This window comes from Trachemys scripta, chromosome 11 (genome assembly GCF_013100865.1).
Source record: "Trachemys scripta elegans isolate TJP31775 chromosome 11, CAS_Tse_1.0, whole genome shotgun sequence".
In the NCBI taxonomy this organism is placed as follows: domain Eukaryota; kingdom Metazoa; phylum Chordata; order Testudines; family Emydidae; genus Trachemys; species Trachemys scripta.
The window spans coordinates 36159253-36173138 of record NC_048308.1 but is presented as its reverse complement, the minus strand read 5'-3'; the positions used below and the strand labels follow the sequence as shown (position 1 = coordinate 36173138).

The 13886-nt window shown below is 40.8% G+C and overlaps 1 protein-coding gene across 3 annotated transcripts in view; it reads left to right on the top strand.

The window, feature by feature from the left end:
- The window catches only part of LRP2 (LDL receptor related protein 2), a 187660-nt gene that overhangs the window by 47562 nt on the left and 126212 nt on the right, over positions 1-13886 (top strand). For all 3 annotated transcript variants that reach the window (XM_034785710.1, XM_034785709.1, XM_034785708.1), the window contains exons 10-16: positions 3055-3183; positions 4088-4257; positions 6216-6439; positions 7545-7751; positions 9515-9717; positions 10617-10757; positions 11777-11980. In XM_034785710.1, coding sequence (XP_034641601.1) covers positions 3055-3183; positions 4088-4257; positions 6216-6439; positions 7545-7751; positions 9515-9717; positions 10617-10757; positions 11777-11980 — 1278 coding nt within the window. The remainder of the gene's footprint in view (positions 1-3054; positions 3184-4087; positions 4258-6215; positions 6440-7544; positions 7752-9514; positions 9718-10616; positions 10758-11776; positions 11981-13886) is intronic.

Genomic DNA, 13886 nt, shown 5'->3' with positions numbered 1-13886 from the left:
AGAGAGATCAGTCCTAAACCTTTCTGTGCTGCTTCCCAGAGTCCCTGTTCCAATCCCTAGCTCTTCCGGTTCTCTCCGCTGCACTTGCATAGGCTCCCAAATCTGCTCTAGTCTGTAAACAAGCCCATGCTCTGTTGGCTCCCTCATGAGTGCTAATGAATCTCATTTCCTTAGCTCTGGCTTCTTAACAGAAAAAGCATCATAGTAGTCAGGCACTGGACATTGTTTTAACAAGTAACTTCCTTTTCCCCCGTTCCCAGCTAAGTGGTAGGTGGCAGGAAAAGGCAGTGGAATGGAGGAAGCAGGTGCAATGGAGTGCAGGGCTGGCAAGTTGTATGGGCCCATGGTGCTCGTGTCTCACCAATATAATAGCAGAGGGTCCCGGCTCCACCAAAGTTCAGGGCTGGGTCTCTCCCCTGGCCCCGGCTGCCCCTGTGCACCTTCCCCGTCCCCCCCGTTCCCGCCTGCTGCCATTGGGCAATTTAAAAGGGCCCGGGGCCCCCGCTGCCACCACCAGCAGCATAACAGGGCTAAGATGGCTTCCTGCCCGCCTGCTCTGCTTCTGGAAGCAGCCGGCATGTCCCTGCGGCCGCAGGGGGAGGACGGGGGCTGTGTCTCCGTGTGCTGCCCCCGCCTCGAGCGCTGACTCTGCCAACTGTGGCCAATGGGAGCTGCGGGGCCAATGTCTGCGGGCAGCAATGCGTGGAGACCCCTCTGGCCCCCCGCCTAGGAGCTGCTGCCGGAGGGGGGTGCGGGTCACTTTCGGGAGCCGCCCGAGGTAAGCGCTGCACCCCTCACCCACTCCCGCACCCCAACCCCCTTCTCTAGCCCAGACCCCGCACCCAAACTCCCTCCCAGAGCCCGACCCCTCCCCCCTCCTGCACCCAAACTCCCTCCCAGAGCCTGACCCCTCCCCCCTCGCCCCTCCTGCACCCCAACCCCTTGCTCCAGCTCGCACCCAAACTCCCTCCCAGAACCCGCCTCCCGCACCCCCTCCTGACTCCTCCCCCCTTCCGCACCGAAACTCCCTCCCAGAGCCTTACGCAGGTGGGGGGTGGGGGGACTTGGACCCGTTCTGGGCACCACCAAAAATTTTACAAACCTGCCGCCCCTGATGGAGTGGGGATAGAAAGGAGGAGGCTGCTTGGGGTGGGGAACAAATATCCTCATATGGTTGTCCTATGCTTCTTTTTATAACAACTAGAAATTCAGATGTAATAATAATAATCTCTAATGATAACGTAGTCTCTCTGAATATGTGTTTCTCCCCTTTCAGACACATGGCTATTGTATGTAAAACAAATACAATATGGAACCATGTAATGATGATTAAATCCTGGAAAATGGTTTGTTAGATAAGGCTTAATTCATCAACATTGAAGAATATGGAGCTCCTCCGATGGAAAGTCCTATAGAAGTTCCAAGTATTATTATTAAATATATTGAAAATTGAGTTTAGCTGTTTCTTTTATTATAACTCATTGTAGCAATAGGCTTGTAGATTCACGCTCCTATGTGTTCATTACTCAGTTTCTCTCGTGCTCTAAATAAATGGTAATATGAATAAATATATTCCTCTTAGAATTCTTATAAATAAATATTCATGTAGCCACACACGCAACACTCACTCATGAACTGCTAATGCTGCTCAGGTTTTTTCTCCCATTTATCTTCATAACAATCTAAAAAATGAAAATGTTTCTGATAATTAAAAGTATTTACAAGGATGCATTTTATTTATGCACAAGTCACCAAAGCAGTTTTGTTTAAATTATATTAGAGTTGCTTACTTCCAAAAATTCTGCAGTGTATGGTATATCCTGTATCAATTTCTCCCATCTGAGTTGGATGGTATATCTTCTTGATTGGTATCAGACACTGAGAAAATCTCACAGGGCTTGAGCCTGAAAGATGATGGACACTTGGAGAGGTGCTGAGTGCCCGTAACTCTTTTGGATGTCAGCACCTTGCAGAATTGGCCGGTAGAAAGAATGAGATGTGATGTGAGTTAGGGAATTCATCATTTCAGTTACATGAAGTAATTTCTAGAGATCCCATTGCTTATCTCCTGGGGTGTTGGACTGTGGGGTGCAGCAAGTATAATGAAGATGAATAGACAAGGTGTATTGATTTCATTAAATGGTTTCATCCAGTACAGTATTACTCAATTCCACATTGAAAAGAATTACTCACATGTTGACTTATATTGCTTTTTATAGTGTACTGCAAACAGTGAAGTTATATATATAAAAATAGTATAGGCTTTCGTGGGATCAGCTCTTCAGCTACCGTAAGCTGGGAGAGCTCCACTGGAGTCAGTTACACCAGTTGAAGATCTGGCCCAGGGTTTTTGCCTGGAATTATAGAGCAGATCTATATTGTCTAACTAGCTCTAAGTAACTGAAAATACAGGGACCTGCAGGCCATTCACATGTAATATAGGTTTTGAACTACTCATCTCATCCGAACAGTAGTTTAGTTCTGTTGTCTCTGCTAAGTCTAATGGAATTACTGTGTTAGATAGCAGCACTTCTAAGAAGGTGGCCGTTGATATGTTATGCATGCTAAATAGCTGACATGATGTTCCTTGTGGTTGTACTGGTACTAGGGGCTGTACTTCTGGGAGCATTGCGCCCTTGGGTGCCCCATGTATAGCCTCAAATAAGAGATATTTCTGAGTCCAGTAGGGTGGGTATCTACTGAAAGTATCTCACATTCATTCCATCATTTGCTTTCCATTGTTCTTGATCACTCTTGGAAGGTAGACACTGAAATCCTTTTCCTACCAATTAGTTTTTCCTCCATTGCTTGCACAAACAGGTTTGTTATTGTCAGGCAGCCCATGAAGCTTAGGCAGCTGCACTGATCTTTTTCTTTTGAGGAAAAGAAAATAGAAGCATTTGTTGTCAAAAGGGAAACCTACCCCATAGCGACAGGGACTTTGTAACCAAATATAAGGAAAAAAGGGAGGACAGTCTTCTCAGGCCTGCCAAGTATGACTGTGTCCTCCTTGCTCGAAGCTTTGTTTATATGCATGCCTTGTCCCTCTAACAGATTTTGATGATTGTAAGATGTGGGGTGTGTGTGACCAGCTGTGTGAAGACCGTGTTGGCCATCACCAATGTCACTGTGTGGAAGGTTATTTCTTGGAGCATCACCGCCACTGTAGAGCCGACACTTCATGTAAGTAAATGGCACCAAGTGCGATTCTTGCTGTAATTTTACTTGTAAAGCAAATATTGTCTTGTAATTTTCTGTGTATTGGAAAAAAAAGTAGTGAAATATGCTTGAGTACAGCAGGCACATGTAAAATGTTCCAGTGGCATGAAAGATTCTGCTGGTTCCAGAGATATTCCCTATCTTTGAAATGCAATATTCAATTAGAAACAGGATTTTCAGACTGGTGGATCATTTTTAGGCTGCTCGCTCCATTTACTTTAATGGCAGCTTTGTCTGAGTGAAGAGAGCAGGATTTGGGTCTTAAATATCTTCCACTGAAATAGATCCACTCGCCCTCTCCATGGTTATATATTTTCAAGACAAACTTTCCTTCAAAGCCTTCTTATTGGAGAGTCTCTGCTGCTATGAAATGCTCTAATGGGATGTGAGAATGAAGAATACATATGGGAAGTGGCAGTAAATAGAAATTCACAGAAGATAGGCTGCGTGGCAGACTCAAAGAATATCCATCTCTCATGTGGGAAAAAGGCCTTTTGAGAGAAGGTGGAGAGAGAGAGAGAGAACCTTCTTCAGGATGTGGATATACACACTTTTGGTAACATTTTCACACAGAAGTGTTTTTACTGCACATTCCTTAGTTGCCTCCTCCAAAACTCCAAACCAGGCTGTAGACCAGGTTGCCACGCAGTGCTTAAAGGGCCAGATTTTCACAGGTGGCTGCAATGTGTGCAATCTACAAAAACAAAATCACATTTGCATCCACCAGCAGGTTGTATACGCTCAATATTGATAAGTGTTAGTTTATACATGTGTATTCTATTTGTAGTTTGCAAACCCATTAGACTCTGTTTGCAGAATAACTGATCTATATGTTGTGCTGGTAGTCACAACTTACCCTCACTTTCAGCTGGTGTTGCATCAATTATTTTCTCCAATGGTCGTGATTTGCTGATTGGAGATGTCCATGGAAGGAGTTTTCGTACTTTGGTGCAATCCCAGAATCGTGGCGTTGCGGTTGGTGTGGACTTTCATTTTTACCTACGTAGAATCTTTTGGACAGACACAGTGCAAGATAAGGTAGGTAGAAATTTCAAGAAAAATATGATTTTTTGGAAGTAGAAAGACTCAGGAGCAGAATGTGTTGATAGCTTTTCATTTTTGAGAGCAGATGCAGGCTGTATCTCTGTTTTCTAACAAAAAAGGCCCTTGAGAAGTTTTACATTAATCACCACGTTTTCCAAGCTATACTGTTACATCTGATATATTAAACAAAGCATGCTATTATATGGTGCTATCTTGAGCAACTTTTAATTTCATTAGAAATGGAGTCCAAAAGCCTAATTAAGAGAAATAGTAGACATTCTTTCAAAACTGGACAAATTTTTCTTAGTAATTTTTTGAAACCTGATCATTTAAAATGTAAAACTGCTGTGTTTTCCAAGATGATAAAAATCAGATTTCTCCCATATACTCCAAATGGAATTGTAATTGAGCTTTGCGTAACAAATATTGACAATATTTTGTGTAATGAGCCAATATTTTGTTACACTACTTTTTTTGAAAAGAGGAAATATGTTCAGTTCAAATCAGAGTAAAACAGTAATTTTCAGAAGTCGGTTTGGGGTACATGTTAAAGCAGGTAGGTTCACATTTTTACCATTGTCTCTTTTCTCCTCCCCCAACCTCACTGAAAAGAATAAAAGTTGCAGTTCAGTTGCATAAATCTAAAACTTTTATAAGAACTTTGTAGGGCTAGTAAACCAAAACTGGAAATAAGCTGATAACTCTGTGTCTGAAAGAATCTGTATATTTCTGAGTATAGTACTATGTCACTAATGTTAGATGTCATATTACCGACACACCCCATTTCTCCAAACTCTAGACTACAAAAAAAGAGCCTAATTTCAATAATAAAAGTCTTTATAAGACACTTACTTATTGCCCTTGCTGGTTGGGGAATAGGGGACAGGAAGCTCTTCTGGGTTCACCTATGACCCACTCCCTGCTGACCCCAATGTGTAGAGGGTTTGCACAGAGCGAGGTTACCGTCACTGAGCTGGTGTTTACCACATGTGTAAATTTGCCAAGCCTTCCACAGCAGAGCCACGCTGCCAAGGGCCCTGCATGGCCATGGAGAAAAGGCAGGATTTTCCCCAGAGTTGTTAGCTTTGCACAATTCTTGCATTTTCCCCACATAATATTTCCATTTATTATACTTAAGCCAGTTGCAGCAGCATAGTTTAAGGTTGAGGACAGAGTTTTACCTGTAAAATGTTTTTGCCTGCAATTACATTGTTGTTTTACCATTTACTGTAAAAGGTACCAACACTTCAGTGAATGGACATTTCCATCAAAAGCTTTTTGTGGCAGAGACTGTCTATTTATCTATGTTTGTGTAACACATAACACAATAGAGCTCCAATCTCGTTTGCAACGTCTACGAGTAACAACAACAATAATAAATAAGGCATTCTCTTACATGTGAAATGCATTGTGATTAATATTTATTATAACAGAAATTACATAAATATTAGAAAAACAAAGATTATTAAACACTGTTAACAATTAAGCTAAGGTACAAACTAATTAAGAACATTATGAGTTCTGCACCTATGACATTCCTCGTCTCATCTAGTTTGCATTTGGCCTAAAATCCACAAGATCCTCAGTCACTGGGTTTAGAACAATGGAGTTTTTTTGTTTTTTCTCCAGGACTTTTGCCATTTTTACTCTGGTGGAAGACATTTTCAGTCTGGTAACTTGTCCAGTCTGCAGGAATGACACATGGCTCAAACTCTCTGTTTCTGCATTTGGATCCAAAATTTCACAAAAATCCTCCTTTATTTCTTTTTGCAAAAGCCTAGGGAGCAGCTTTAAAGGGTTTACATGGTTGTAACCATGGGCAGAATTTGGCCCCATATCTATAGGGCCATGTGATTACCTCAGGCATGACAACTACTGTGTGAGTAATTAAGATGACTAATGGAACATCATGGTAGTTAATAGTTTGTTAATAATATGTATTTTATTTTCAGGTGTTTTCTGTTGGTATTGATGGTTCTGATATCCACGAAGTTTTAAATGTTTCAGTTGACACACCTGAAAATCTCGCAGTAGACTGGATTAACAATAAACTGTATGTAGTTGAGACCAGTGTGAACAGAATAGATATGGTAAACTTGGATGGAACTAACCGTGTAACTCTTATTGCTGAAAATCTGGGAAATCCTAGAGGAATAGCACTCGACCCAACTGTTGGGTAAGTGATACAGGTGAGGTAATGAGAAAAGATGGTTAAAACCCCTGTATTCATATATAAAGGAACAGTAACTAAGAAATAGTCAATCATTGTCTTTTGAAATAAAACATAAAAGGGAGGCCTTGACAATTTGTGTTCTACTGGCTGATCTCTCATTTCACAAGAGTTATGGGTATTAAACCCAGCACCCTAATTAAATTCCAGTTTAAACATCATGCTCAGTTTGAAAGTTACCTGAACCTTCTCCCTTTTCACATCCCTGTGTAGTATGGCTCCTACATTTGCCCCTCAGAGGTGTCTGCATTTTATTGTGGGTGAACGTATTTCTGTACATGATGTATTGTACAGAGTCATGTTATTTGTGAGGAAGACTATATAATTAATTGATAAATAATATTACCTATGGAATGGTAATTTACACACAGATATAGACTAAGACTCTAGCTATACCGTGCTATAGAACTGTCTGTTACGGCAGCACCCTGGAATGCTTTTACTCTCATTGTTTGGAGCCTGAGTATTATGGCAAGATTTTGGTCTTCAATGTGCACGTGCAGCTACCATTGAAACCAGTGAGAATAGTGATGTGCATCCAGGGGATAGAATTTTTCCTTAAAGGTTTTTGTTGTGGCTGCTAGCCTCTTGCTGCTTCGGATGCAGTAGTGGGTGAACCCTGTACTGCTTTTGTTTGTCCCTGCCCCATATACTTCAGCAGTACGTAAGAGGCATGAACCGTTTCGATCTTCCTCTGGGACAGAGAGATGAGTTTCATGCCCTTTATAATCATGCACTTCAAGGCCCACCTGGTTGATCCTGGCTTTTTCCTGGTGGTTCCTCTGTCCATTGCTGAGCACATTAGAAGTTCCATAAACCTCTGGGTGAAATCACAGTTCTTGCTGAACTCTACGTGTAGAGAAACCTGTAGGCCAGATCCTCCGTTGGTGTCAACTGGCATATTTCCATTGTGCACCAATTGATACCATAGCTCCAACTCTAAAAATGTACTGTTTTAAATGATGAAACAATTTGAAAATTCCACATAAAATGTAGCTTTTTTATAAAATCTCAAGGAAACGTGGGACCTTAATTTTTTTTTCTTTTATAGTTATTTATTTTTCTCAGACTGGGATAATCTTTCTGGAGATCCTAAAGTGGAAAGGGCCTTCATGGATGGCACAAACCGGCAAGATTTGATAAAAACAAAATTAGGCTGGCCTGCTGGAATAACTCTGGATATTGTATCAAAGAGACTTTACTGGGTGGACAGCCGCTTTGATTACATTGAGACTGTAACTTATGATGGGCTTCAAAGGTAGAAGAGAATTTTGTTTCTTATATTTTACGGGCCAGTTGTACTATATCTGGTTCAAGATCTGTCTATCCAAATGAGATTCACAACATCTAAACTACAACACAACTTGAATGTGATGTAGGACACCTTAATTTATGAGATGTCACTCGTTAAATGTTAAATTCCTCCACTGTACCTCATGTTTTATGCCTATGTCCTGTTTTCCCCTTGATTATATTTTTGCACTTCCTTCTTCATTCACATTGTTTTTTATTGCCCACTCCCATGATACATGTCTTTTGATGGCATGCGTTTTTATTTCTTTGAACACTTTACATTTTCTTTCTATGTCTTTTCCTTGTGCTAGTTTGTTACATTCATTGTAAACTCGAGCTTCCTAAACCCCACACACCACAATGGAAATAAAATGTTCTGATTTCTTCTCTTTTTGAGTGCATTCAAACCTAATCACAAATCTGCAGTAACAGCTATTAAAAAGCCATCATTTACCACACAGTGATGTCTGAGACACTGTCACTCCTGATATAAATAGGGAGTAACCACAGTATCTCAGCTACCACAGAAGTAATTGTTGACTTTTAATGGTGACCACTGAATTTATTGTCTATTATTTATTATTTAGAAGCTCCCTCACCTCTACATTGCTAATTATGGCCTCTGTGTTTCTCAGACATGAGACTAAAATTGTTCCCTTTCTAGTTCCCGTTAACATCTTGTCCAAGAAAACAGTTGTCTGTCAAGTCAACAATTTTATTACTCGGTTTATTGCTTCATTTGCAAGAGAGTGTTTCTTCATATAAAAGCAATGCTGGTATCTTTGTTTTTCTCCTTATATCTGCTCTTTTCAAGGCCATTTTCATGGTTTAGTAAGGTAGGAATGCAAGTGGTTAGAACAATCTGTATTTTTCTAAGATAAAAACTTATCACTTATTGCAACATTGAGTATCTTACATTAATATACAAATTATGCATTTTTGAAGTGAGTCAATGGTATGGTTTGAAAGTGCTCTTAAAATAGAATTTAATGTCCTCCTGAGTAACACACCAGAAAACCACAGCACATGTCTCCTCATAACTGGAGGCCCCTGGAGGTATAGAATTTGACCTACATAAAGGAAAGGAACCTTCAGTCATAAATCCAGGTTAATGTTAATATATTTAATAGTGAAGTGTTGTTTAATGAAGTAAACACTTTGCATTATCCCTATAATTGATCTAGCATACATTATTGCAGCGTTTGTGTGGAATGCACATATTTTATGATGGATTTGGGTCTTTTCATATGTCCACATTTAACTAGTGCAGGCCTCTCTTATTTGGCCTTCCGTAGCCTTCTCCAAATTTTCTTCTTGACTTGTTATTTTCTTCAGTATGTCCTGGCATTTTATCTTTTCACCATCCCAGGCCTCTTCTGTCTCCTTCCCAAGTGTCCCATGCTTGTCTGATCTCCTCTCTGTGGAGACTGGCCACTTTCTGCTTCTCTCATTTCCTTAGTAATTTTGAGTTGCTTTCTGCATTATTCACTCGCTGCCTACCTTGCATTTCTTCTGAGACACTACTCTGCATATATTTTTCAGCTTCACTTCTTTGACCACTGTTGGTCTCTCCCATATACATGTTGGAAGCTTATTTGTATATAAAAGCAGAAGCTAATTAATAATTTAGTAAAGTTCTATTTTTTGTTGTTGTTTTTGATCAAAATGAAGTGAAATTATCTTTCTGACAATATTTTACATGTAACCTTAAAAATGTCTTTGTAACAGGAGAACAATAGCTCATGGAGGGTCACTGATTCCTCATCCCTATGGAATAAGCCTTTTTGAACATAATGTTTATTTTACTGATTGGACAAGGATGGCAGTGATAAAGGCTAATAAATTTGCAGACTCTAACCCTCAAGTTATCTACCAGTCTTCACTGAGGCCATATGGAGTGACAGTTTACCATGCTCTCAGGCAGCCATATGGTAAGCCAACCGATTGTCAAGAGAAGTGTTGGAATTGTCCTCTCTAGAGTTGCTAAAAGAAACACTAGACAGTTATATTAATTGTAAAGAAGCTGATTATACACAATTTAAAAGCAACGTCTGAGTAATATATTGATATTTGGAAGAAACAAACTTGTGTTTATGAGCAATTTTCACTTTTATGGCTTGATCCAGCTGCCATTAAAGTAAATGGAAGTATATATCCATTGACTTTAATGGCAGTTGGATCAGGCCCTCAGTGACAAGTGAATACTGTATGTGAGACATAACTATGTACTGAGTGTAGGGCTATATATACACTACCAATTATGTCGGTACAAGTTACGTCACTCAAGGGTGTGAATAAGCCACCCCCAAGTGACGTAAGTTACACCGATCTAAGCGCCAGTGTGGACAGCGCTATGTCGGCGTCAGAGCTTCTATGCTCTCATTGTGGGTGGATTAATTAAGTTGATATGAGAGCTCTCTTCCGTCAGCTTAGAGTGGCTAGACTAGAGAGCTTACAGCGGTACAGCTGCGCCTCTGCAAGCTCTCTAGTGTAGCCATAGACTGAATACAGAAAGTTATAGACCAAAGCGTTTACCTTAAAAGCTATGGCCCCCACACTGCAATGTGCTGAATACCTTTCGGGAGGTGCCGAGCAATCTGAATGCCGGTTAACTTTAATGATAGTTGATGATCGGCACCTCCTGGGAATTACTCAGCATCTTGCAGGGCCCTCCGTGTCATATTTTCCTATGGGAGTTTTGCCCTCATTAGGCAATATACCTCCAAATGATTTGCCATAAATACTGAAAAAATGTCTGAAAATATAAAAATTGATGATGTATGGAAAGTTTATAGCATGAAGATTTAATTCTGTCCATATTATTTTCCAGTAAGAAATCCTTGTGGAAGTAATAATGGGGGCTGCGAACAAATCTGTGTTCTCAGTCACAAAACAGATAACGATGGGCTGGGCTACCGCTGCAAATGCACCCTGGGCTTTGATCTACATGTGGATGGGCGACATTGCATTGGTAAGGAAGTGTATTAGTGGCTGTTGCAAGTGGCACTGTCATGGATAAAATTATATCTGTAAATGGCCAGTGCACTAATGACTTCAAAACATATGAATTCCATAGCTATGTACCAGCTACAAAAAAATAATAGCTGAGAGAGATGCAATAATTGTGATGAAGAAAGTAGATCAAAAAGAACAGAGCCCCAGGAACGGAACCCTTTGGGAGTTTATAAGGGAGGGGACTGGGCAGACAGGAGGAGTTCCCATAGAAAAATGATAAGGGAGCATTGAGGGGATTCTATTCCAGTTTTGTCTAGAAAATTGTGTAAACAGGTATTCAGAGTATCCTTTCCCCGTTTTTTATTACCAATGTGGGGTTAGATATGCTAAGTTGTTCAGCACTTTTTCCCATGACCTCTGTTGACAGCTGTAAAATTTAAATGTAACAACTTCCACAGTTGCTCCTGTCTTTGCATGGTGATTTAGGAGCATGGTGGCTTAGGACTTGTGTTGCTACAACTGTCAGAAAAGAGCTGATGTGGTCAGCTCAGATATGGTCTGGTGGCAGAGGTGGCCCCATACAGCCTATCAATTCTCTTTGCACAAGTGGTCACCATGGAAATTAATGAGAGAGCCACGATGCCTGCTTTCCTTGGGGTAATGTTTTCTGTAAAGAGATGTAGGATCCTTAGCAACTATGCAGGTGGAAGAAGTGGAAGACGCTGCTAGGTCACCATATGTTCTTTCAGAGATTCCATTTTTCTTCTATTTGCTTAAATTCCATTTCTGCTCTTTCCTTTTCCCTCTTCTTGAAACTCTATTTTTTTCTCATTCTCTTCTTCTCTCTCGTCTTCTTCCATCTCTCTTTTTCCTCCCAGTCCTTCTGTTTTATGTGTTTAAATGTTATTGCCAAAACAAATATTGCAAAATAAAACTAAAAAGTTCCTTACCTTACATTTAATTAATTTTGAATCATCTGAGCCTGAGGAAGCCCTTTAAGTCACTAAAATCTATATGTGTTCTTTTCTTTTATAGCTGTGCAACAGTTTTTGCTCTTTTCATCACAGTTGGCAGTGCGTGGGATCCCATTCAATCTCTCCACCCAGGAAGATGTGATTATCCCAGTGACTGGGAGCCCTTCATATTTTGTTGGAATTGACTTCTATGCCCAGGATGACACCATTTTTTTTTCAGATACAACTAGAGATATAATTTATAAACAAAAAACGAATGGGTCAGGTGAGATGCAAACTGTTGCTTTGGTTTCTGTATGTATCTTCATATGAAAAATCTGGGTATTTGCCTTGGCAGGAAATTTTGTAACCTCCTGCAAATTTTAGCCATTTCGCAAATGTACTCAAGCTCCAGTCTTACATTCTTTGTACACCCAAACTGCAGTGGGTATGGAATCAGGCCACCCAAAACTGAAGTTTTGCAGTAGCAAAAAACAGTAGTCTATATTTGCCCTGCTGGTGTAAATGGTACGTCTTTGTGCCATTGCTGCCTGCTGTGTATCCAAGCTGGATTCACCACTGGCCATATGCAGGTGACCTCTCCATTGCTGCTTTTCCTGTAGGAAAGGGCAGCTTTAAATTACACAGGTTTCATCTCCTGTCCTCCAGAGCCATCCTTCTACATTAGGACTGTGCTGGTTGTCTGCAGGCCACTGTTGTTTGCACAGGATGTTGTGATTAGCTTGCACCACTGCAACCCAGCTCTGGAAGGACATTATACCGCTGGAGGCCCTCAAGTAGGGTTTTCACTTTCTTTTACCAAGGTAGAGGGTGCAGTGATTCTGCTCCATTACATATTAGTATTCGTATACTAAGATATGTAAATAATCTTGCATTTTTAGAAAATGCCAGCTAATTGAAACAATGACAGTAAAATATCAAAAACACAGAAAGGAGTATCCTAGAGAAATACAGATGAATATCAATCCCAATTTCAGGCTGAGAAAGTACGATCGCAGATATTTGTACTAATCTTATATGGGGCTACAGTAAATACCACTCTGAAAACATTCAAAAAGATAAGGCAGTAAGGATCCTTCCAATTCCTTTAAAGGAACTGCAAGGACTGACGCTTGCATTTTATGTTATTTTCCCCTGTTTAAGGGCACTCTACTGCAGTCCACACTCAGGCAAAACTCCCACTCAAGTCATTGTTGGATTCTGTTTTCCCTCATGTCTTTCCATTATAGGTGTATATGCTGGCTAGCATAATGGTGCCTCAGTCCCTGATTGGGAGTGCTAGAGGTGGTACTGAAATGTAAATATTGAATAATAATAATCTTAATGTGATTGTGTTATCCATAAACTGACACCTCTGTCAGTCTTTGGCAAACTTGGCAACTTTGTCCCTAAGAATTATTCCTGCTATGTTCACTTAGGAGTGAAATATTTGTGCCCCCTCCTCCCACTCTCTCAACCAGTGCCAGTTCATCAATTCTGCTGTATCTTTAAATGGTGAAAATCGGGTGTTTCTTGTTTTTATCTCCTTCTATGAGACAAATGAAGACTCTGGCCTGATTGTTTGAGATAGTGCAGTATAGCAAGAAACCACACTAGTTGTGTGATGATTAATAAGAATCTTATTTGTGGTATTGTTAGGAGTGTTCCTGACTAAGGTACAGATTAAGGACCAGTTTCTGCCCTTCCGTACACATGCACACCTCCCATTGACTTCAGCAAGGGCTACATGTACATATGGGAGGGGAGAACTTGGCCTTATTGGACTTGACTCACTCCTGTATCAGACTGGTGAAAAATCACCAGAGTGCTCACCACCCGGCTCTGTCAGGGAGCTTGAAGTTGGCCAGCGCTGCCCAAACAGTGGGTAGCTCTGGCTGGGGAGGGAGGAAGCATGGCCAGGGTGCCTAAACGATGTGCTGATTCAGTGCATGCCTTAATGACCCCCCTTTGTAGGACTCCTATGAAACCCTGTTTGTAAATTATAGCTGCCCTTTTCTGGCCAAACCTTAATTTCCCCTCTTCCAGGATGAATCCCCTGAGTGTAGCAAACCCTCTCTGGCACAAGGGGTGCAATCCAGCCTGCTATATCATTGCTCGGTTACTCATAGATAATTAAAATTATCCAAAAGCAGAATCGCTCTGTTCTGTGAATAAAATTGTGCTTTCCTGTG